At 36.4% G+C, this 25,515-nt stretch overlaps 1 protein-coding gene across 2 annotated transcripts in view; it reads left to right on the plus strand.

The window, feature by feature from the left end:
* Window positions 1-25,515, plus strand: part of FCHO2 (FCH and mu domain containing endocytic adaptor 2) — a 126,789-nt gene that overhangs the window by 34,609 nt on the left and 66,665 nt on the right. For both annotated transcript variants that reach the window (XM_086362116.1, XM_086362117.1), the window contains 6 exons: window positions 488-562; window positions 4,253-4,394; window positions 4,485-4,637; window positions 10,362-10,466; window positions 17,783-17,881; window positions 18,474-18,570. In XM_086362116.1, the coding sequence (XP_086218242.1) occupies window positions 488-562; window positions 4,253-4,394; window positions 4,485-4,637; window positions 10,362-10,466; window positions 17,783-17,881; window positions 18,474-18,570 (671 nt within the window). The remainder of the gene's footprint in view (window positions 1-487; window positions 563-4,252; window positions 4,395-4,484; window positions 4,638-10,361; window positions 10,467-17,782; window positions 17,882-18,473; window positions 18,571-25,515) is intronic.

Raw genomic sequence — 25,515 nt, forward strand, 5'->3', positions numbered from 1 at the left:
CACAGACCAGATTAAGAACTTGACGTTCAGGATCTCAGACTTGCTAATAGTCTTGTGCAGATGACTGTCATCAATCTCGTATTCTATTAAGTGTGCATAATCATGAAATCACAGTGTTAATAATAAAACTATGTTAAACACAAAAGATTTTCATACTAAATCAGTTTGTATGTATAGAGACAATATAGGAAGCAGTACTTTTGTTCTTCCTGTTCACATAACCATTGGTACTAAAAAAAAAAAGAGTGACTTTATACTGAAGTTTCTTGGTGACATACGTTATTTTAGTTCTATACCAGACAAGTTCTTTAAATAGACGTGCACAAAGGGCATTTAAAGATAGATTAGAAATTCATGACCACATACCTACTTATTTTTAACATATACTTTGAATTATCTGTTTATTTCTGCAGTTGTAATTATTTTGTATTTTTTGTGTTTGGTCATTAAACAAGAGCCCTTACAATATTGATATTTGATTTAACAGAGCTACAATAGAAGAGGCGTACTCCAGGTCAATGACAAAACTAGCAAAATCTGCAAGCAATTATTCACAACTTGGGTGAGTTAATTTCTTTGAACAGCTCTTTCAATGTTGATTTAGCCGAAGTTTTTGAGAATAATAGGTTTCCATTAAAGATGTAATAGTTCATAAATATAAAATATATAGTTGTTTAAAATATGCCTATATGAATATATTCTTGACTTAATAGAAAATACAGCTGAATTTGTTGAATCAGTTAATGCAAAATGAAACTTACTTTTCCCCCTTTAAAACTACGTAGTCTTTCAGTAGTATAATTTTGGGATTATAAATGTTATGTGTTATGCACATTATTCTGGTTTTCTATAAGTTCATTTACATTCTGTTGAACAGTGGTCTTTAAAAACCCACTTAATATAAATTTTATTAAAATGATTAAAATGCATTAGAAATGTCAGTTAGGATTTTATAGACTACCTTTAAATTTTCCTTTTAAAAATATGGGCTCAAGAAATGTTTTCTTTGAAAACTGAATATTATTAATAAGAATATATTTTGAATGAGGTATACTTATAGCCATAACAACTCTGGAAAGAGTAATTGTATAATTTGAATAATAACAAGTCTGGAAGGAATACTTAGTCTGACTTATATAAAATTGGGGGAGATATATTTTAACTAAGATGTTAAAATAGTCTTATATTTACTTAGTGTAAAGATTTTTACAGTGATACTCAGTAAAAGATTCCTCTTCCTCTGGGATTCTGATGAATCTATGATTCTTCTGAAATTTTATATAAGATTTTGTGTAGGTGTTAATCCATACTTCTGATGAAGGGGTGTATACCGGTTATCAGATTCACATATGGTTCTTATGATCTAAAAAGCTGGTTAACAATGACTATTTTATGAAAGTATTGTCTAGTGTAATTGGATGAGTTTAAACAGAAGTCTTCCTAGTTTGTAGCCCAGATAAAGGGGGTTAGGGCTCTTAGTTCATCCTCAGGGTGGTGACACTGTCCTTTATGTAAGTGCTAACAGCCGCAGCCAAGAGGATCTTCTGCAGTTCTGTTTTCACCCAGAGGAGAGTGGAGACTGGTAGCTGATGGCTGTGTTTGTTTTTTCCTCCCAGTTGTTCTGCAGTTATTGGTTCCTTCCATGCAACTTCATTCTTCCTTCTTTTTCCCTCTCTCTCCTCACTTTTTTCGCATCCTCCTCTTTTTAACTCCTCCATGTAGACTTTGCCTCTTCTAAACATAATTTCTTCTTTATTGACTAGAAGGGCCACAGAATAACTGCAATAATAGAAACTAGCTTTAACGAACTGGCTTTTTTTTTTTAACATATATATAACAAATTATTTTCTTTCATATGCTCACTCTTTTAGGTTTCCAGTATGATTGATATTTTAGAAATAATATTTTAAAACAATTTTTATTGGAATATAGTTGATTTACAGTGTTGTGTTAATTTCAGTTGTACAGCAGAGTGAATCAGTTATCCGTGTGTGTGTGTGTGTGTGTGTGTGTATGTATACACACACACACCCAGTCTTTTTAAAATTTCTTTTCCCATATAGGTCATTATAGAGTACTGAGTAGAGTTCCTGTGCTTTGCATATAGCGTAGGTGCTTGTCAGTTATCTATTTTATATATAGTAGTCTCCCAGTTTATCCTCCCCTGCCCCTTGGTAACCATAAGTTTGTTTGTTTTCTGCATCTGTGACTCTACTTCTGTTTTTTGTTTGTTTTTTGAAGATTCTTTTCCCATGTAGGCCATTAACAGAGTACTGGGTAGAGTTCCCTGTGATACACAGTAGGTTATTGTTAGGTGTATTTTATACATAGTGGTTTGTATCTGTCACTCCCTGTCTCACAATTTATCCTTCCTCCCCCTTTTCCTGGTCACCATAAGTTTGTTTTCCACATCTGTGACTACTTCTGTTTTGTAAATAAGTTCATTTATGCCGTCCTTTTTTTTAGGTTCCACACATGAGTAATATTGTATGAAATTTGTCTTAGTTCACTGAACATGAGGCATAGTTTTAATCTAGGAAATTCTACCTTATTTTTGTTACCAGGTGGGAGGTAGAAAAAAACATGTGTTTCCTAATAAAGTTGTCAGTAACTTTCCTATTAAAGTTGTCAGTTCTGTCTTTGAAATGTATGCCTTTCATGAATAATAGATGTTCTATCATTTTTTTAACAGAAAAAATGATTTTAAATATTACTGAAATTGAATTTTATCTTTCTGAATTTAATTTCATTTAAACATATTTTGGATTCATTAGCTTCATTTCTTAGTGCTTATTGTATGTTACTGTGTATTACTTGGCCAGAAAAAAGTTGTGTGTATCAACCTTTATAAAATGGAATAGTTGTAATTCCTTAAAGAAACCTTATTTAAAGAAATCTTATGCTAAACCTCCTTTGTTAAAGTGAAGGGACACTCTGGTCTGTTTTGTGAAATCCAGACTGTCAGGTATCAGGTTTACTTGAAGTGATACACATGTATTTTGGTGCTGTTGTGAGTGCATACTTTTCAGGTGTCCTTTTTTCTCTTGAAATTTTCCATCTAATTACTTGCCAGTTTTAGTGCTGATTAGATTCTAAAGTGGGAGGTAAGATCTAATCAGAACAGTCCTATTTAAGTATTTATCCTCTTTGAACATTATTGTTACTGCTTAAAATGATTGTCAGTCAGCTTTCTTGCAGGCTAAGAAACACAGCAACTGGTAAAGAGTACATATTAGGATGAGTGATTTCTTTCTCTACCTTCTTGCCTTAGTGATCATTGCTACTCTTTGTTTTTGTTTTATCATAGAGCAAGGCAAGTGCTGTTGAAAATATCTGACAAAGTACCTGAGGAAAGCATAGGATAAAATTACTCTTATATCATTCTCTACTGACCAAATTAAACTGACCTTTGACATCCTAAGTATTATCCAAGATATTATAATATAGTCATTCTTGGAAGTACTTGAACCTGCTAAAAATATTAAATTCTCAATGTTGAGAAAAAGTGATAGAAAAGTGTCATACGTTCTGTACCAAGTGTAGTAGGAAGGGGACCGTCTAGTGTTTGTTGAAGTACATGGTAAAATCTGAAACAAAGTTTCGGAAGACAGTTCTAAAATAATTCTTAAATAAACTTTAATGATGAAGACATTTAGAAAATCATGTGCAGATTTAACTTTTGCATGTTGAAATTCAGAAGAGTTTTTACTTTTTAATTGTATTTTTTTATTTGGCCACACTGCATGGCATGGCTTGCGGGATCTTAGTTCCTTGACCAGGGGTTCAACCTGTGCCCTCTGCACTGGAAGTGTGGAGTCCTAACCACTGAATTGCCAGGGAATTTCCAGGAGCTTTTATTTTCAGTGAAACTTTTTAAATGGAGCACTACAGGGTCTAAAATTGAGATTTGATAATAGATTAGTTTTAAACAGACAGTGATTAGAAAGTCTTCTGATAGAAATCTAAATAACCAAATCAACTCAGAAAATGACATTTTATAGTTAAGAGAGGGTCATGGCCAGACCTGTGATATGAATTAAGTCATTTCTGTGTATCTGAGGTATAAAAATATTTTAAATAATTAACCAAGGCCTAAAAAATCAAGATCAGTCTTTCAGTCATTTCATTTGTGATTTAATTTCATCTCATCTTTTGTTCATTATTTCCTGTTTTGGTTCTATTAGGTTCTATTTTGGAGCTTAAACTTTTTTTTTCCTTTTAGTAAATTATTCCCATGTTTTCTTCACTTTAGAACATTTGCACCAGTGTGGGATGTATTCAAAACATCTACAGAGAAATTAGCAAATTGTCACTTGGATCTTGTTAGAAAATTACAAGAATTAATAAAGGAAGTTCAGAAGTATGGAGAAGAACAAGTTAAGTCACATAAAAAGGTATCAGTTTTGTTAATCATTGGTTTGGTTGGTCAGATATTGAATACTTTGTAGTTCTGTTATTTTGATGAATCATTTCATACCTAACAGACTAAAGAAGAAGTTGCAGGAACTCTGGAAGCTGTTCAAGCCATTCAGAGCATAACTCAGGCCCTCCAGAAATCCAAGGAAAATTATAACACCAAGTGTGTAGAACAGGAACGTTTGAAAAAGGAAGGAGCTACACAGAGAGAAATAGAAAAGGTAATTGTAATAAAAATAATACCTCTGTGTTTTCAAAGCGTTTTCAAATACAAGACTGCATTTAATCTTTAAACACTCAAGAATGATCTCATGCTAACGATGAAAGTCACTGCGCATGTTAATGATTTCCCTAAGTGAAACAGAAGTAGGTTTGCAAAATATGTTGTGTATGGTAAGTAGTTTAGCAAATACATGAAAAGGGATGATTGCTTTATATCAGTGACACATTTGTAGGCTATTTGTATAAGATAATTGATGAGATAGTCCTTGGTATAAGATTTAATAATAAGGTAAAAAAAATTTTTAAGCTAGACTTTGGTATATTTAGCAAGGCAATAGATACTTGAAGGTAAGCTATAAATATATGTTGTGGGTGATTTATTGCTGACTTTGAGCCCATGTATCTAGCATTGTGGTAAACCACAACGCTTTCCCTGACTCTCATCTTGATTGAAAGTAGATTTTTTTTTTCTCCCTTTCAAAACAGTTTAACCATCCACTTGTTTGATGTGGTATATTATCATTTAGGAATCAGTCATAGAGAGTGATAATTTTGAAAGCTTTGTAGATTATTTGAAATATCCAGTTAAAAAAAATGTAACTATCTTGGAATTATAATAATTATAAACTTGTATATACATGAGCAAAAACTAGAAATCTGGAAAAATCAAAACAGTCAATGGAATTTGGGATATTATGTTTCCTTTAGTGTTGTGCAATAAATAAAAATTGGGAGGGGGTAAAAAATGAGGCACAGCAAATTCATGATTTTCAAACACAGCATTTCAGACACAGCAGTTAAGAATAAAATATAAAAAGAGAAAGTAAAGCAAAATAAAAGGCAATGGCACCCCACTCCAGTACTCTTGCCTGGAGAATCCCATGGATGGAGGAGCCTGGTGGGCTGCAGTCCATGGGGTTGCGAAGAGTCGGACACGACTGAACGACTTCCCTTTCACTTTTCCCTTTCATGCATTGGAGAAGGAAATGGCAACCCACTCCAGTGTTCTTGCCTGGAGAATCCCAGAGACGGGGGAGCCTGGTGGGCTGCCGTCTATGGGGTCGCACAGAGTTGGACACGACTGAAGTGACTTAGCAGCAGCAGAAGAACAATATTATTCTTCTTAATGAACTAGAAATGGAACAGAAACTCAAAGGCATGTGTCAGGATTGATTATGCAGGCTTGTTGGACCCAAGGTCCTAAGTTAGGCGGTGGAATTTAGCTCTTGTATGGTATAGGGGACTAAATACTGCCCACTTGAGGTGAAGCCACAAGGAACCCCACTCCCTTGGAGAAGCTATAAATAGCAAAAAAAAAAAAAGACGTGCTGCTGAAGGGCTGAAGCATTATTGGAAGCTGGGGCTTAACGGACACAGTTCTGAGTGGCAATCAGGCCACGGATTTGCCCTGATTATGACAATTTTGATCATATCCTCAATATTCTTCCAGGGATGTAATTAAAAGCTGCCTTTGTAAGACTGGTAGTAAATTGGAACCTTGGAGGGCTGGCAGGAGATAACCTGAAACTGCTAGATGGGGACGGGTGAGCATAAATGATTAAATACAACATAGTTCTAGGAGGTGATGTTTACCTTGTATTCTATAGAGTTGTCCACCGATGGAGGGACAGGGAGAAGAGAGGGGAAAAAAAAGAAACCTCACACTTGAAACGAGCAAACAACCACACTTTTAGAGTACATCTTAAGAAATCTCATATAGCTTTCCCCTGCTATACAACAGTGGATTTTTCGCATGAAAACTTACATGAACCAAAATGGCAGAGAAGCAGTTGCCTTAGAACACATCTTGCTAATGAACATATGAAGGAAATTGAGTTAAAGCACAGATGCTTACAGAAGCAGTTCAGATCTGTGGAGACCAATGCCGAGATGCTAAGTGTAGATCCTGGAAAGGAGCTTGGATCACTCTCACTGGTCTCAGGGTGTGTGCTCCCTTCATATTGGCTCCTGCAAAGCAAACACTCAGTACTGTTTTTCTTTTCACCTTTTTTTTTTTTTGTAAAAGTGAAAATCCTCCCTGGATTTTTTTCCAGTTTGTGAAGACAGGTGCTAATGTAATTCATTAGTAAAAGCAAAGTGGCATAAGACAAACTTTGGGAAAGCAAGGGAGACCTTTGTTAAGACAGATGGCAACAAATTTAACAGCTAGAAGAAGAATTCAGTTCAAATAAAATTTAGATTTATTAAACATGATCAGAAACATTCATATATGTTGAGGATGTTCAGAGTTGCAAATGAACGTAACACTTATATAAAAGAAATTAAGAAAGACAGATGAAACAACTAGTAGATGGGAAAACAGCTAACTAGAAAACTTGGCAATGAAATATATAGTTACTTCAATTTTAAAAAAGCATTAGAGAAGATAAACTTCAGAGTTGATATAGTGAAAGACTGAATTCGGGAACTTACCAGTGACATATGCAGAGAGTAAAGGTCACCATGGTCTGCTGTGGATTTTAGAAGAAAAAAATTGGAGAGGATGGTAGACAGGTAATATTTGAAGAGTTAACAGATCAGAATTTTTTAAGAATTAAATTCAAGAATTAGATCATAAATACATTCTCGGTATTAAGCAGGTTAAAGATAATTCAGACTGAGACACCAGAAAAAAAAAGAGAATGTTAAAAGCTACCAGGTATATCTTTTCCCTCACATCTCTGAAATTAGAATGCATCTTCACATGGTGGTGGTGTTATAATCACTGTGGGCAGGTGGCATCTGCCGTGCGGTCTCACTGGCTCTGTGAGCTTGGTTGTATATCTGGTGGCTTGACTGGACAGCTGCAGCACTGGTGTTTCAGGTGACAGACCACGTTAAGACCATCGAGGGAGGAATGGTTCTGATTGTTACTTGAAAACCTTTTGTTGAGATCTGGTAAAATCAAGAAAATGTAAACACCACTGTTTGGAAGAAAATCTGAAGATGGTGGTGCAGCACTTTTAAGATATTCTGTGTCAATAATATTTTTGGTGACTTTGAAGACAATAATATGTAGGGGGAAAAACAGACCTTAGCAGCCCCTGACTTGGAAGTAACTGAGAAGAGTCAGACTCTGAATGTGAAGAAAAATTTAGGAGTATCTCAAACAGTTTATTTTGCTGTCTTTTTTATTTTTATCACACAAGAATAAAAATCTACCTCCAAGTAAGTCTAAAAGAGCTCTTACAATAAGTCTAAAATAAAAATTTTAAGTGATAAGAAAGCATAATTTAATGGTTTAATCGACAGTGTTTTTCTGTTTGAGTGGTATACAAAATAATGGTGTGTTTTACAATTAATGGTATATTAGACTTCCCTGGTGGCTCAGACAGTAAAGCGTCTGTCTACAATGCGGGAGACCTGGGTTCGATCCCTGGGTTGGGAAGATCCCCTGGAGAAGGAAATGGCAATCTACTCCAGTACTATTGCCTGGAAAATCCCATGGACAGAGGAGCCTGGTAGGCTACAGTCCATGGGGTCGCAAAGAGTCAGACACGACTGAGCGACTTCACTTAGAATTAGTAGTAGTCAAGTATAACATTAAGCATAACTACTGAAAAGAGTATAATTTAAATCTTCTGAATCAGCAAAAAGAAGAGAAAGCAGTGCTTTTTTCTAATTGTTCTGCTCAAGAGGTGATATTGTTGCTTGTGATACTTGAGGTGTTAGTGTGTCTCTGATTCATATGTAGTTAAATCCAAGCTTAAGTAAATATTTTGGCCTGTAATAAGCTCTTTATTACCATGAATGTAGATTTTTTTTTTTTAAACATAGATCTTTGAACTATTTTTTGTGTGTGTGAACTTGAAAACATACTTACTGGATATTATGACATAGTATGCTTCTCATCTTCATTTACAAACCCTTTTATAAAGCGCCATTTAGAAGTTACTCATATTTGTGGACTGTGACAAAGTACTTATTTTTTATGTATATATTTGATTCATAAGATGTTACTGGGAAAATTATATAGACCCTTAAACAGAGTTATTTCCAGTAGTATATCAATAAATTTATTTATAATGCTAAGGAAATGATAAAATACAGGATTTCTTTCATTATCACTAGGTAATCTATTAGAACCCGTCTTTTAATTATGAGAAGAAATGTAGCTATTGCTTTTAAAGCTTAGTTTCTTCTGACCCAGTTTCCTGTTTACTTATTTATTTTATTTGGCTGCATTGAGTCTTAGTTGTGGCGTGCGGCTCTTCATTGCGTCACGCGGGGACTTCTGTTGTAGTGCGTGGGCTCTGTAGCTGCAGCCCGCAGGCTCAGTAGTTGTGCACGGGCCCTAGAGCATCGGACTTGGTTGTTCCCTGGCATGTGGGATCTTCATTGCCAGACCATGAATGGAAACCGCATTCAGTTTTGATACAAGATATGGTTTTAATACACTGCAAGATAAAGTGGTGCCCTATATTCTTTGTTTATAAAGGCCAGCAAGGATAGAGCATATATGTTTAACATAATATATGCAGTAAAATTTTCAAGACAGTGCAGAGTTAACTTTTTTAGGGTCTAGAACTGTATGCATCTCTTGCCATTCCCAACTTCCAGGTAAACCCAACTTTGTGTTTCGAATGCTTAATAGATTAGTTTCTAATACTTATTTTTAGACTCCTGAACGTAGCTGGAAATAATTGCCTATGGTTCTGATTGTCTGTGTACAAATTGCAGGTTTTGCAGCTTAGCCCTCAGTGGCTCTTTGTAATACTTTTACTCCTGTAATTATTACCAGTTGCATCCTCCATAACCATGGTTTGAAACTTTATTCTGAAGTTTCCAACCACAGCCTTCTCTTCTTCACTCATAGCAGACTACCTTTTATCACACCAAGAAAGTGGAGATCTTTTATCTTGAAGTGCTATAGCTTCTCTCCTATTTTTTGATCTTCTTTAAACTCTTATTTACTTCAACACCCCTTCCCTTCAGACTTCCTGTATTCAAATTGAGCAGTCTTTTGAGAATAATTAAATTCTTGATAGCCACATGTCTGCCCCAATCTACTGGTTACTTTCCACCAATTTCTAGCCTTTTTTGTATAGGTTATGCTTCTTTTATGAACTCCCTGAGGAAGAGAGTCCTACATAATTTGTCTTCCTGTTCCTTGGTGCCTAATATTTAATGTATTGTTAAGTTTGTGTTGAATAAGTAACTTTGATAAAAGTTAAAACTATTATAATACAGTAGCAATTAAAAAATAGAAATCTTGAAAAATAGACAATGATTAAAACAAATTACTGACTTTCTGAAGTGTAAAAAATATTAAGCAACATCAAGGAAAATTGAATTTTTTTTTTTTTTCAACTTTTGTGCTAGCTTTATAGTCACTGATCAGACCTTAAATGGAGTATCTGTTGTGGGAGAAAGGAAGAAGACTCATAGCATATTCTGCTGGTATTGTCACATTCTTGATTGCTGAATTTTTAGTAACATTGTACTGTTATAATGTGATTGTGTGATCTTCCTCTGGGTTATAAATGAAAGTATTTTAACTTTTAAAAGCACATTCCATTGGACAAGAGAATTAGGATTTAATTTCTACATCATTGTATGACCATAACAAAAACACTAATAAGAAAGACTTGAAAAAAGGTGTTAAAGTTAGTTTATGTCATCTTGAACTCAGCATAGGCCTCATCTCTTAAAATGAACTTTTTTTTTTTTTAAGGAAAGTAAAGTGATTTTGTGTAATTCTAAATGTTTTTGTTTTGTTACAGGCAGCTGTTAAATCTAAGAAAGCTACAGATACTTACAAACTCTATGTGGAAAAATATGCATTAGCAAAAGCAGATTTTGAACAGAAAATGACAGAAACAGCTCAGGTTGGTACTTTTAAGGCTTTAAATCTAAAATAGGATATTTGTATTTATTGTTTATAAATTACAGTAAGTTATATTAAATATATTTCTGATATAATTTTTTGTCATAAGATTTTTTTATATAGAAACTGTTAAAATACACAGTCTCAATATTTTAATAATGCTGTTTTAAAAATACACCTCTTATTTTGGAGATTGAAAATTATGGTCAGTCAGTAGTTATAATATCATAAGGGATTATTCAGATCAACTAGAAGAGAATGTTCTAAGAGAACATTGGAGAAAATGAGGACATTGGTAGATGATGAAGATTATGTATGGGTTTTAAAATTGACTTATACTTAAGTAGAAAACTGGAAATCACTCAGTGCTGAGGATGTAGTAGTTAATAAATAAAGCAATCAAGAATCCCTGCTCTCCATTTTAGTAAGGGAAAATATAAGATTTTAAAAAGTCTGTCTCCCATTAACTTGGGATAAATTATATTCAATTTGATATTCTTAAGGCCTTAATTACAGGGCTAGATTTAAGATGGGTGCCTTTTATGAATCATATCCAAAGCTTCTACCCTCATGTCTTGTTCTCTTGGTTTGTTTTTTTCCTTAACAGCTGTCATCATCTAACACCATGAATTTTATTTACTGTTTCAGACAGGATAGGATGGGTATGCTGTGATGACAGAGAATCCCCACAGATCTCAGTGGATTACAATAGCAAGTGCATGCTACTTGTCCATGATGAGTCAGCTCTTCACTCTGGCACTGAGACTGGTAGAGAAACCTCTTTTTAGAGCATTCTTAGTCATCGTGTCTGAGAGGACTAGAAATGTGGTGAAGCACACTAGCTTTGCTGCCCATATTTTTTATTGTCTGTCTTCCACCATTGAGTAAGTTCTGTGAGAGCAGAGACTGATTTGTGTGCTGCTATCTCCTCTGCATTTAAAACAGTTCCTAGCTCATGGTAGGCACTCTGTAGGTGTGAAGAAGGACTTTATGAATCTGCCTTTCTGGATTCTAGGGCGTCATCCTGCTTGGAGTGCTAAATGAGTCACGTCCCAGAAACAAAGGGTTTGCGTGCTTGTGTGTAGGCATAATGTACTCATCTTACCATGTTGCAGGCACTGCTAGATGCTAGATGTATACAGTATGTATGTAAATAAATTCTCTGTGCTTTATGTGGAGTATACAGTATAGAGGAGGGAGACAGTAAATATATGCTTAATTATAAAGTTACAGATTATTATAAATGTTACAAAGGAAAAGAACAGGCTTCCATGAGATCATGAGATAGAATTATAGAGATGACCTAATTTGGACTAGAGACTTCCTGGGTAGCTCAGCTGGTATAGAAAATACCTGCAAGGGAGATGAAGAGGAATGTGACTGAGAGACCATGGAAAAAAAAGAAAATACCTGCAATGCAGGAGACCCTGGTTTGATTCCTGGGTCAGGAAGATCCGCTGGAGAAAGGGTAGACTTCCCGTTCCAGTATTCTGGCCTGGAGAATTTCATGGACTGTATAGCCTGTGAGGTCAAAAGAGTCAGACATGACTGAGTGGCCTTCACTTAATTTGGATTAGGGAGTTAGGAAAGGCCTTTTTGGAGAACTAACATTTAAAATTGAGCCTTGAAGAATCGGTACAAGACAGTCTAGGGTATGTGTGTTCCAAGCATTGGGGACCATGGCTATGAAGGCCTAGGTGTATAAAAGAGCTCCACATTCTAGAAAGTAAAAATGCTTACTAAAACAGGAGAGATGGTGGTTAGAAATGAGATTAAAGAAATAGTCAAGGACCAGGCTCTAGTGAGGGCTTAGGTTTTCTTCTAAGAGCAGTTGGAAGGCACTGAAGAGCTGTATGCAGGGATACGACATGATATGATCTGCATTTTTAAAGCTAATTTTGACAGTTTCATAAAGAATGGATTATAGTGAGGCCAAAGGAGAATCATAGTCCAATTTGGAAGGTAGTATTGTAGTCCAGTGAGAAGGATAAGAGTCAGTGTGGTGGCCTTGGAAAATGAGAGAAGTGAATACATTTGGATGTGGCAGGGTTAGGGTGGATGGGAGAATTCTGAAGGAGTTCCAGGTCTCTTCCAGGTTTGACAGAGATGAATAGCAAAGTCTAGATGAAGAGCTGTTAGTTTGAGGGGTCGGAAGGGGATCTCCTGCATTGTAGGCTGATTCTTTATCCACTGAACCATCGGGGATTAATCCCTATATACTTAAGTGGAGAAAGCAAATGGCTGTTTTGGAGGCTCTAAGTAATCTGGACTGGACATAATGTTCACAGTCCCTTATTGACAATTCTGAATTCTTTGAACCCCCCCCCCCCCCGCTTTTTTTTCTAGAATTCATTTGGCAGCAGAACTTGATTTGATCTGATGTGAGGCTATATATAGTCTCTTTATCCTACTTAGGCTGAATATAAATGTTTTCCTTTAGTGTTTGATAAACAGATGCCACTGCAGATCCTACTGGTAGTATAATGACATATATGATAACACGTTACCTTTATTTAAAAAAAATCCAAAATATTTAAATTCCCAAACACTTGGTCCCGAAAATTTTGAATAAAGAATTGGGCCTTTATAATATAGGGGCTTGGCAGTATACAAAACCATAATGACATGATCTTTGGATAGAGAGTGGGGAATTAAGCCAAACTCTGAGAGGTTCATCATTGTCAGTTTGGAAGAGGAAGAGATGCTGAAACCCAAGTAGGAGAAGCCAGAGAAGGAAGAAAACTGGAAAGTGTCATGTCCTGGCAGCTCAGAAGTGATAATGTTTCAGGAAGGGTTTAGTTGTGTTAAATGAGGCTCCAACTCCAGTGAGATAGAAAGTTACAATTTCTGTAGCAACTGTGGTGGTTGTGGACTCCAGCAAGTTCTGTTTTATCTTTTAAATCATTAGGAACACTCATGTATAAGGCAGTTATTGATTTATTTTCTATCGGAAAGATTAGTTTCTATCAGTGAAAATCTTGCCTTCAGTTATTTAATTTGAAAAAAGAGAAGTTAGAATTTGTTCAAGTCAGTGTTTTCGTTTGTATGTGTTACCTTATATAGAATCTCAGCACTTATTTTTCCCTTCCCTCTTGCTGCTTCCTCATTACATTTTTTTTTTCAGATTGGCATTTTAATTGTTTATCTTGCCAATCCCAAGATGGAATAATTAATTTGTTTGAGCAGATGTTTAGCCACGCTGCTTTTAAATAAAGGTGATGGTATGCGGTGCTAATACGTGTATGTTTTCTCTCGTGTTCACTCTTTCTCTCTCTCTCTCTAGCATGTACACACAACCATAGAACCGGTTAACTCTTGTTTCTTAATAGATAGTAGGCTTTATTTTGGGTTACTTAGAAGGGGAAAGAATTCTTTTGCTGCTTTGGTTTTTGTTCCAGGCCAAGCAGGTTGACCTAATCCTAATGGGAAAGGGGTCTGTCAGTCTAGCAGTAATGAGATTTTGGTGGCAGGACCACACCAGAGTGAGAAGAAATTGAGTCCTTGGGTGAAAGAACTTAGACTTTACTTGGAGTACTTGTGATGTAAATTTTTTCACTTGAGAATGTGTGCTCAGTCACTCGGTCGTGTCTGACTCCTTTGCAACCCCTTGGACTGTAGTCAGCCAGGTTTCTCTGTCCGTGGGATTTTCCAGGCAAGAATACGGGATGGGTTGCCATTTCCTCCTCCAGGGGATCTTCCCCATCCAGGGATTGAACCTGCATCTTCTGTGGCTCCTGCACTGGCAGGTGGGTTTTTTTGTTTGTTTTTTTACCACTGAGCCACCTGGGAAACCCTGAGTTAAGAATAAGCATGACTAAAATTGTGACTATGCTTATGCTTTTCACCACTATCAGTTTAACTTGAAACAGTAGGGAGATTTTGTTTACTTTGAACAGTAACATGGCTAGTACAAAGAATTTGAGATTTGTTTAATTAACACCCTCAGATTAAGTTTAGTATTAGAGTGCTTTTATATCTCTCTCTCTATCTATCTATCTATCTGTAGTGGTGGTGTTCAGTTGCTAAGTCATATCTGACCCTTTGTGACCCCATGGACCCCATGCAGCACGCCAGGCTTCCCTGTCCTTTACTATCTCCTGGGGTTTGCTCAAACTCATGTCCATTGAGTCAGTGATGCCATCCAACCATCTCATCATTTATTGTCCCCTTCTCCTGCTGCCTTCAATATTCTCAGCATCAGGGTCTTTTCCAGTGAGTTGGCTCTTCACATCAGCATCAGCCAAAATATTGGAGCTTCAGCTTCAGCATCAGTCCTTCCAGTGAATGTTCAGGGTTGATTTCGTTTAGGATTGACTGGTTTGATCTCCTTGCTGTCCAAGGGACTCTCTCGTCTTCTCCAACACCACAGTTCAAAAACATCAATTCTTTGGCGCTCAGCCTTCTTTATGATCCAACTCTCACATACATACATGACTACTGGAGAAACCATAGCTTTGACTATACAGACTTTTGTTGGCAAAGTGATGTCTCTGCTTTTTAATATGCTCTCTAGATTTGTTCGGAGAAGGCAACGGCAACCCATTCCAGTACTCTGCTTTTCTTCCAAGGAGCAAGTGTTGTTAAATTTCATGGCTGCAGTCACCATCCACAGTGATTTTGGAGCCCAAGAAAAGAAAATCTGTCACTGTTTCCACTTTTTCCTCATGTATTTGCCATGAAGTGATGGGACTGGATGCCACGATCCTAGGTTTTTGAATGTTGAGTTCATAGCCAGCTTTTTAACTCTGCTCTTTCTCCCTCATCAAGGGCTCTTTAGTTTTTCACTTTCTGCCATTAGAGTGCTATCATCCATCTGCATATCTGAGGTTTTTGATGTTTCTCCTGGCAGTCTTGATTCCAGCTTGTGATTCGTCCAGCCCAGTATTTCACCTGATGTACTCAGGCAGGGTGACAATATATAGCCTTGTCATATTCCTTTCCCAATTTTGAACCCAATTTTTGTTCATCTGTAGTGGCTGACAAAATTGTACTTTTTAAAAACGCTAATGTAACAATAATATGAGCCCAGTGAATTTGAATGCAAGGAAGAAAAATCTGTTCAGGAAAGTTTATTCATTTATATTCAAACACTTGATACTATATTCCTTTGCTAAATAACTTAATTTATTTAAGTCACTAATTTTGAGGAATTGTGATATTTAGCAATATCTTCCCACCAGAAATAAAGCATAATTTCAAAATTGCAGCTAAATCATGCTTTTGGGTTCTGTTTGTCTTCACGCTTCAAGATATTTCTCACTTATTAAGGATCTGACTTAGGTTTGGTGTTTCAAAAGAGAAAGAAGGTGCATAGTTTTCTTGGTATTAGGAATCATCCATATGAAATTAGTGGCCATTTGACCAGTCTTTTCCTGGATTTGAGACTACCTTTCTGTGGGAAAACATCTTGTTCATCAAATTGCCAAATATTAAGCTAAGGGTGAATTCTTATAATAGAAACATAAAGTAGAATCATGTTCTGGCTGACTGTTCCTCAGTTCTTAAGAATAATTCAGGATCTTGCAGTTTTGGTATTCTTATTGGACTTGGTCAGAATTAGCCAAAACAAGTTCTGTATTTTAACTCTGTCATTCCTCACGAATAAAATTGGTAAGTTTTTGGACTGTTGTTACATTACTGCCAAAATTGTAATTTCACCATTATTGATTTTTTTTGAAGTTCATACCCTTTATACAAATACGGATATGATTATTTGGCTTAGAGATTCTGATGCATGCTGAAGGAAACTGAACATTTAATATGGGGTGAGGGAATTTAATTTGATAAACTAGGGAAAAATAGCAAACATCTAGGCCTGCTCCTTAGACCTGATATAATTTGCCAAGAAAGAGGGTAGTCAGGTTTGGCAGTGGAAATGACAGATGTATTTTTTCTTTTTTTATTTGAAAATGACTAGTTCAGCATTTCCCAAATCCTGTTTTGAAGAAAATTATTGTGAGATATTAATAGATACTCAGAGAGGAAGAGAAGGGTTGTATGGTTAAATTTGGAAGACACAGGGTTAAGCAGAGTAAAATAAGCTTTGTTACTTTAGTATTTCTCAGTTTTTAATATATTTTTACTTTAATATATCTTTACTTCAGTTTTTAATATATTTCTTATGAAGTGAAGTATAGCACTGGTTTTCTTCCCGGGAAGTAAAGACCACAATAACGTGGAATTTTTTTCCCAGCAATATTCTTACCTCTTTCTAGCCCATTTCCTGAATAGTGCTGGGGGATCTGTGTGTTTTGTAATTTGAAAACATTCCCCAGGTCATCTGAATCATCCCTGCCTTCAGTTGAGAACTGCTGAGATAGAGTATACACACAAGTTTTCACAGATTTCTTAAACCATAGATTACCTCTTTTGGAGAGTACATATTAACATTTTAAGAATTAGACATTTTGAAAGTCGCTGGGCTAGATTGTAAAGTCTTAAGAAGTAAACTGTAGTTTTAGCTCTGCCAGCTAGTTGTTTTTCAGTTTTTTTAAATACTTCTCCTTTTGGTTTTTTGACACTATTCTCTTCTGGGTCTCCTCCTAATTTTCTGACCCTGATTATAAATTTTAATTTGTGGTATCTTCTAATACTGAAAAAATTCATATTTGCCTGTGAAATGGCACAACAAAAAGTTAACTTTTTCTGATGTTATATTTCAGTATCTAGAAGCATAGTTCAGTTCAGTCGCTGAGTTGTGTCCAACTCTTTGTGACCCCATGGACTGCAGTACGCCAGGCCTCCCTGTCCAACACAGACTCCTGGAGCTTACTCAAGCTCGTGTCCATTGAGCCATCCAACCATCTCATCCTCTGTCGTCCCTTTCTCCTCCTGCCTTCAATCATTCCCAGTATCAGGGTCTTTTCAAATGAGTCAGTTTTTCCCAACAGGTAGCCAAAGTATTGGACACCAACTTCAACATCAGTCCTTCTGATGACTATTTAGGACTCATTTCCTTTAGGATGGACTGGTTGGATCCTTGCAGTCCAAGGGACTCTCAAGAGTGTATGTTTAAAAAAAAAAAAAAGAGTCTTCTCCAACACCATAGTTCAAAAACATCAATTCTTCGGCACTCAGCTTTCTTTACTGTCCAACTCTCGCATCCATTTATGACTATTGGAAAAACCAAAGCTTTGACTAGATGGATTTCATTGGCAAAGCAACATCTCTGCTTTTTAAAGCATTGTTAAATTTTATATAATAATGGTAACTTGTTAAATTTGGTTAGCTGTATTAAGATGACTTCGAAAAATTTGTTTTAATTTCAGAATATATCTGTGTGTGTGTAATTTTTTTTTTTATATATTTGCTCCCCAGAAATTTCAGGATATTGAACAAACTCACCTCATTCACATAAAAGAAATTATAGGATCCTTGTCAAATGCTATTAAGGAAATTCATCTGCAAATAGGCCAGGTAAGTTTTCACTTTTAGTAAACTGATTCATGAGAATTTCATGTTCTCTTATGACTTTAAAAATCCAAATTCATTGCGTGGTACTGAATTATTTCAGATGAAGACTATATAAAGACTATATATTTACATGTATTAAATATGAAATAACCTGGAGTTTATAATCCTATCAAGGATGATAATTTAATTTTAAAAATTAACTTTGCTCAGTCTCTTTACATTAAAAGTCTGCTGTTAACAATTTTTGAATATTTCTTTTTAAAGTTTTATTTTAAAATTTAGAATAGCAACTTTAGTAAGTTATAGAATTTATACTTAGAAATTTTCCAAAAATATAAAAGTGGTTTAATGATGATATTTAGGGTGCATTGAAATATAACAGAGAAAGATGAAGTCTTTGTTACTAAAATTCTAATACTATTTTCATTGCTTTATGAGTTTTATTTCTTATAAGACTGATGTCTCTAAAACACTCAGATATAAACATGTTACTGCACTGACTTCTATTTTAATTGTTTTGTGAAAATTTTGTCTGAAATACAGTAAGAATATTTATGGAAAATGAAAAAAACTTATCTTTATTTCATTTTAACAGGTCCATGAAGAATTTATAAATAACATGGCCAATACTACAGTTGAAAGCTTGATACAAAAATTTGCTGAGTCAAAAGGCACTGGGAAGGAAAGACCTGGTAAGATGACAGACTCTGCAAAGAGGCATATTCATATTTCCCATTCAGTAACAAGTGTGTTTGCCTTTAAATTCCAAAATTGCAAAATGGAGCTTGGGAGATACCTAAAAATCTGTGTGAAACCTCAGATGTCATTTACTTTGCGTCAGATGGTACATTAGGTTTTTGTTTTGACCTTCAGTATTAATAATTAAGTACTACCTAAAATGGTTATCACGGGCTTCCCTGGTGGCTCACACAGTACAGAATCTGTCTGCAATGCAACAGACATGGATTTGATCCCTGGGTCAGGAAGATGCCCTGGAGAAGGGAATGGCAACCCACTGCAGTTTTCTTGCCTGGAGAATTCCATGGACAGAGGAGTCTGGCAGGCTGTAGTCCATGGGGTCGCAAAGAGTCAGACACGATTGAGCAACTAACACTTACTTACTAAAGTGGTTATCATACTTTACTAAATGAATATATTAAAGTTTATATTTTCATAAGTGTAGTTAGCAACAGAAGGCCATTTTATAAGACAAAGAGTGGAAGAGAATATTGAGCCCTCAGAGCATTGAAGACAGTGGAGAACCTTTCTTAAAATTTAGTAAGAATTTAAATTTTCTTTCCTCATTCATATATGTATTCAATGTTTTTATCGAGTGAGTATAGGAATCCTCTTTCCTATTTTATGAAGAGATGACTATAGGTTTCCTTAATCTCACTTTTAATATACATTTTATATCAGATATCATAAGCAGCATTCTCTTACCTACTCAGCATACTTACAGTCTTCTATTTAATAGATTTCTTGAATCTATTTATTATACTTACAGTCTTCTAGATTTTTAAAATCATTTATTCCATATTCTTTCAAGATACTTGTTTTCATTCCACAGGTAAAAAGTATTCAGTTCTCAGTGGACTGAAGTTAAAATCTAGTTTAGAATTCAGGAAAATGAATAAGTGATTTGAGAAGTCTGAGCCATTTTTCTTTAGTTCACAATACTAAGTTTAAAACCTAAATCATCTTCACTTCCTTTTTCCCACATTTTGTTAAGTTTTACATTGTATTGATTCAGTTTCTTCAGTATTTTTCCCTTCAGGCTTTCCTCCTTATATCATTGAATGCAGCAGGAGGTTTCTAAATACAGGCACAGTAAAGATTTCTCTAGTCTGTCTTATATTGTATAGCATATTAATGCTTTGGCTGTATAATTATGAACTTAATAACTGCCTTACTCATAAATCGCTGTCTTTTCATTATCAGTTCAGTCGCTCAGTCGTGTCCGTCTCTCTGCGACCCCATGGACTGCAGCACACCAGGCCTCCCTGTCTATCACCAACTCCTGGAGTTTACCCAAACTCATGTCCGTTGAGTTGATGATGCCATCCAACCATCTCATCCTCTGTCATCCCCTTCTCCCCTTCTCCATCTTCAATCTTTCCCAGCATCAGGGTCTTTTCCAATGAGTCAGTTCTCCGTATCAGGTGCCCAAAGTAATGGAGTTTCAGCTTCAGCATCAGTCCTTCCAATGAACACTCACGACTGATCTTCTTTAGAATGAACTGGTTGGATCTCCTTGCAGTCCAAGGGACTCTCAAGAGTCTTCTCCCAACACCACAGTTCAAAAGCATCAATTCTTCGGTGCTCAGCTTTCTTTACTGTCCAACTCTCACATCCGTTCATGACTACTGGAAAAACCATAGCCTTGACTAGACGAACCTTTGTTAGCAAATTAATGTCTCTGCTTTTTAATATGCTGTCTATGTTGATCATAACTTTCCTTCCAAGGAGTAGGCGTCTTTTAATTTCATGGCTGCAGTCACCATCTGCAGTGATTTTGGAGTCCCCCCCGCAAAATAAAGTCTGCCACTGTTTCCACTGTTTCTCCATGTATTTGCCATGAAGTGATGGGACCGGATGCCATGATCTTAGTTTTCTGAATGTTGAGTTTTAAGCCAACTTTTTCACTCTCTTCTTTCATTTTCATGAAGAGGCTCTTTAGTTCTTCTTCACTTTCTGCCATAAGGGTGGTATCATCTGCATATATGGGGTTATTGGTATTTTTGCTGGCAATCTTGATTCCAGCTTGTGCTTCATCCAGCCTAGCTTTTCTCATGATGCACTCTGCATTTCTCCTTTATAGAGAGAATGAACTTTAGATTCTGGACTTAGATTCAAAGTCTTTCAGGATCTGCCCTTGCCCAGTCTTTAGTGTTACTTTCCATTACTTCTTTTCTGTCATCCTCCACTGCAGCCAACCTGAACTGCTTGCTGTTTCCTATTCATACTCCCTTTGTGCCCTTGGTACCTTAGTTATGTTCATGTGTACTCTAGAAAATGCTATATCCCCTCATTTGCCTGCACCATCGTTGTTGTCTAACTTAGATTTTAGTAATTGTGCTTTTGTGAAGAAAGGTTCTGTATTTGATTCATCTGTTTATCTTCATTATGTGTAAATAGTACATTTTTGCTCAGTGAATGAACAGATGGACATATATGGTAAGGTTAGGATGTTAAAGAGGTTGGAATGGTTGAAGATACTGGAATGGATGGAATGCTGTTAAAAAAGTCTTGGTAAAGAAATAGTAAATAGTTATGGCTAAAAGTTTAATGAGTACTTATTTGTACCAGGTACTGTGTCAACTGCTTTGCAGGCAAAGCTTGGTCTTCAGGAACTCTTTGAAGTAGGTACTTTTATTCCCATTTTACAGATGATGGAAATATTGAGAGGTTAAGTTATTTGCCCAAACTAAGTACATGGCAGAATACTGGGATTAAATTTCAGAATCCTTGACCTCAAGGCCCATGCTTTGGAGGAATGAGAATTGAACTGCTTAAGTTGACATATGTAGAAAGAATGAGAATGCTGAGATATATAACTATAGAGTAGTGTGAAACCCTAAAATTTATTGTAAAGATTGGATGATTGGATGGCATCACCAACTGGATGGACATGAGTTTGAGTAAACTCCGGGAATTGGTGATGGAGAGAGAGGCCTGGCGTGCTGCAGTCCATGGGGTCGCAAAGAGTCGGACACGACTGAGTGACTGAACTGAACTGAAGACGAGTTATGAGAGGTAAAAACAAAGAATTTTTATATAGATCATTTAGAAATATTGATAGAATAAAAGCAAATGTGTATTGGCTGACTGAAAATGCCTTAGAACTGAGTGAGGCTGGTAGATTGTATCATTATCAGTATCCTTTTTGTGACACTATTTTGTAGTTTTGCAAAATGTTATTTCAGGAAACTGGGCCAAGTGTACAGGGAATCTTGTTGTATTTCTTTCCTTTTTCCTTTTTTATGCTGCAGCTAAGTCACTTCAGTTGTATCCGACTCTGTGCGACCCCATAGACGGAAGCCCACCAGGCTCCCCCGTCCCTGGGATTCTCCAGGCAAGAACACTGGAGTGGGTTGCCATTTCCTTCTCCAGTGCATGGAAGTGAAAAGTGAAAGTGAAGTCGCTCAGTCGTGTCCGACTCTAGCGACCCCATGGACTGCAGCCCACCAGGCTCCTCTGTCCACGGGATTTTCCAGGCAAAAGTACTGGAGTGGGGTGCCATTTCCTTCTCCAAGACATGAAAGTGAAAAGTGAAAGTGAAGTCGCTCGGTCATTCCTTTTTTATAAAACTGTGTAAATCTACAGTTACCTCATTAAGTTCAGTTACTTGCTTATCTGTGGTATAGCACAGTACTTAACCCTGTAGTTTGTGATCTCTACTTTACTACTCGTGAGATGTAAGCCTCAAAGTCTTCATCTATAAAGTGAGGATAATAATAGTACCTACCTTGTGGGGTTTTGTGAGGTTCACCTGAGATAATGTAACATTTATTGAGTACTTAGTGTTATTTTCCCCAAATTAATACATACTCGATTAATAGATAGGTACTATGGGATATTGCTTATTTATAAATTTAAATGTATTTGCCTCAAGATATACAAAGACATGGAGCAAATTTCTGTGACTAACTGGTAAGAGGGAGGCCAAGATTGGTGACGACATGGGCTTTCCTAGAATTACTTAACCCAGAATTAGGTGACAGTTTTAGGATGACTGTTGACATCATGTATATAGGTGACTGATTTTCAAGATAAATGATCCTAGAACTAATTTAGGGGAAAGAAAAGGCGTGAGTAGGGGTGGAATGGAAAGGTTGAATACTACTTCTCTAGTTGACTTGCTGTGGGCAACAAGTTACGCCTCTTTCATACATTTTGCACTATCTGTGGGCACTAGAGGGAGCTCATTTCAGTAATGGAAATTTTGTGTGTCTCAGAAAATAATACATGTGATTGTAAGAAATTACTGGATTTAAAGAATTTTGTTTTGTAAGAAATACACTTCCTTCAATTGTGTATACTAGGGCTTCCCTGGGAGCTCAGCAGTAAAGAATCTGCCTGCAGTGCAGGAGATGAGGGTTTGATTCCTGGGTTGGGAAGATCCCCTCAAGTAGAAAATGGCAACCCACTGCAGTATTCTTGCTTCAGAAATCCCATGGACAGAGGAGCTTGGCAAACTGTGGTCCAGGGGGTTGCAGAGTCAAAACACACACACACACAAGCACTCTCTGTCTCTCTCTCTCTTTCTCTCTCTCACACACACATTCTCTCTCTCTCTCTCTCTCTCTCTCTCACACACACACACACACATATGTCCCTCACACACACATACACACAAACACAGACGCACACTGCTGGTAACGTTTTTTTCTCTTTTGTAAGGGCTCCCTCTGGTGGATGAGTTCTTCTGTGAACTGGTTTTAGTCCAATGGGACACAATTTTAAAAGAAAGCAAGAGGCTGACTTCTTTAGAAACTTTGCATAAACTGAAAGTTAAACTATTTGTCTTACACTGAAAAATGAGTATTTTTTTCTGTAGTCAGTTATCTGTTGAAAGATGTAACCTCTAGCTCTGTGTCTCTAATTTTCCTGTGTAAATCACACTTTGAGAGCATTAAATTTTCTCACTATTCATTGAGACTATTTTATATATAACATAAATATACATATATAATAATCTATATTTAGTAAATATATATTCCATTCAGTTCAGTTGCTCAGTCGTATCCGACTCTTTGCTACCCCATGGACTGCAGCACACCAGGCCTCCCTGTCCATCACCAACTCCCGGAGTTTACTCAAATTCATGTCCATTGATTCAGTGATGTCATCCAACCATCTCATCCTCTGTCGTCCCCTTCTCTTCCCACCTTCAGTCTTTCCCAACATCAGGGTCTTTTCCAGTGAGCCAGTTCTTCACATCAGGTGGCCAAAGTATTGGAGTTTCAGCTTCAACATCAGTCCTTCTAATGAATGTTCAGGACTGATTTCCTTTAGGATGAAAGGAAAGGAGAAAAGGAAAGATATACCCATTTAAATGCAGAATTCCAAAAAATAGCAAGGAGAGATAAGAATGCCTTCCTCAGGGATCAGTGCAAAGAAACAGAGGAAAACAATAGAATGGGAAAGACTAGAGATCTCTTCAAGAAAATTGGAGATACCAAGGGAACATTTCATGCAAAGATGGGCTCAATAAAGGATAGAAATGGTATGGACCTAATAGAAGCAGAAGATATTAAGAAGAGGTGGCAAGAATATACAAAAGAACTATTCAAAAAAGATCTTCACGACCCAGATAATCACAATGGTGTGATCACTCACCTAGAGCCTGACATCCTGGAATGTGAAGTCAAGAGGGCCTTAGAAAGCATCACTACGAACAAAGCTAGTGGAGGTGATGGAATTCCAGTTGAGCTATTCCAAATCCTGAAAGATGATGCTGTGAAAGTGCTGCAGTCAATGTGCCAGCAAATTTGGAAAACTCAGCAGTGGCCACAGGACTGGAAAAGCTCAGTTTTCATTCCAATCCCAAAGAAAGGCAATGCCAAAGAATGCTCAAACTACCGCACAATTGCACTCATCTCACACGCTAGTAAAGTAATGCTCAAAATTCTCCAAGCCAGGCTTCAGCAATACGTGAACCGTGAACTTCCTGATGTTCAAGCTGGTTTTAGAAAAGGCAGAGGAACCAGAGATCAAATTGCCAACATTGGTTGGATTATCAAAAAAGCAAGAGAGTTTCAGAAAAACATCTATTTCCGCTTAATTGACTATGCCAAAGCCTTTGACTGTGTGGATCACAACAAACATATATATTAAGATTAAATATACATATATAGAAATAAATGTATTTTATGATATGTAGTATCATTTTTGTCAATACTTTTTTATTGAGTTATAATTGACAGATACCATTGTATTAGCTTTAAGGTATGCAACATAATGATAAATGTATATATTGCAAATGATTGCCAGAGTAAGTTTAGTTAACATCTATTCCCATGCATAGTTAAATTGTTTTTCTTGTGATAAGAACTTTTAAGGACTACAGTTGGCCCTCTCTGTTTGAGGATTCCACATCCATGGACATGGAGGGCTGACTGCATTAGGCCTTATAAGGGACTTGAGCATCTTCAGAATTTGGTATCTGCAGGGATCCTAGAACCAGTCGCCTTCAGATACTGAGGGATGACTGTACTCTCTTAGCAGCTTTCAAATACATACTATGTTGTGCATTATGTCTGTAGGCTTATTTTGTCCTATAACTGGAAGTTTGTATGTTTTGACCACTTTCACCCATTTTACCCAGTGGGTTTCCCCCTCACCCAATCTGTATCTGTCAGTTCAGTTTTATTTTTTAGGTTCCACATGTAAGTGAGATCATAGAGTATTTGTCTTTCTCTGACTTATTTAACTTAGCATAATGCCTTCAGGTTCCATCTGTGTTGTCACAAAGACAGGATTTTCTTCTTTTTATGGCTGACTATTTTGTGTGTGTAGATATATATATATGTGTGTGTGTGTGTGTGTATGTGTGTGTGTAGATATATATATATATTTTTTTTCTTGATCCATTCATCTGTCAGTAGAGACTTAGGTTTGTTTCCATGTCTTTG

This window comes from Bos grunniens, chromosome 20, assembly GCF_055505025.1.
Source record: "Bos grunniens cultivar Pamir isolate PY7600 chromosome 20, Bosgru_T2T1.0, whole genome shotgun sequence".
NCBI classification, from domain to species: domain Eukaryota; kingdom Metazoa; phylum Chordata; class Mammalia; order Artiodactyla; family Bovidae; genus Bos; species Bos grunniens.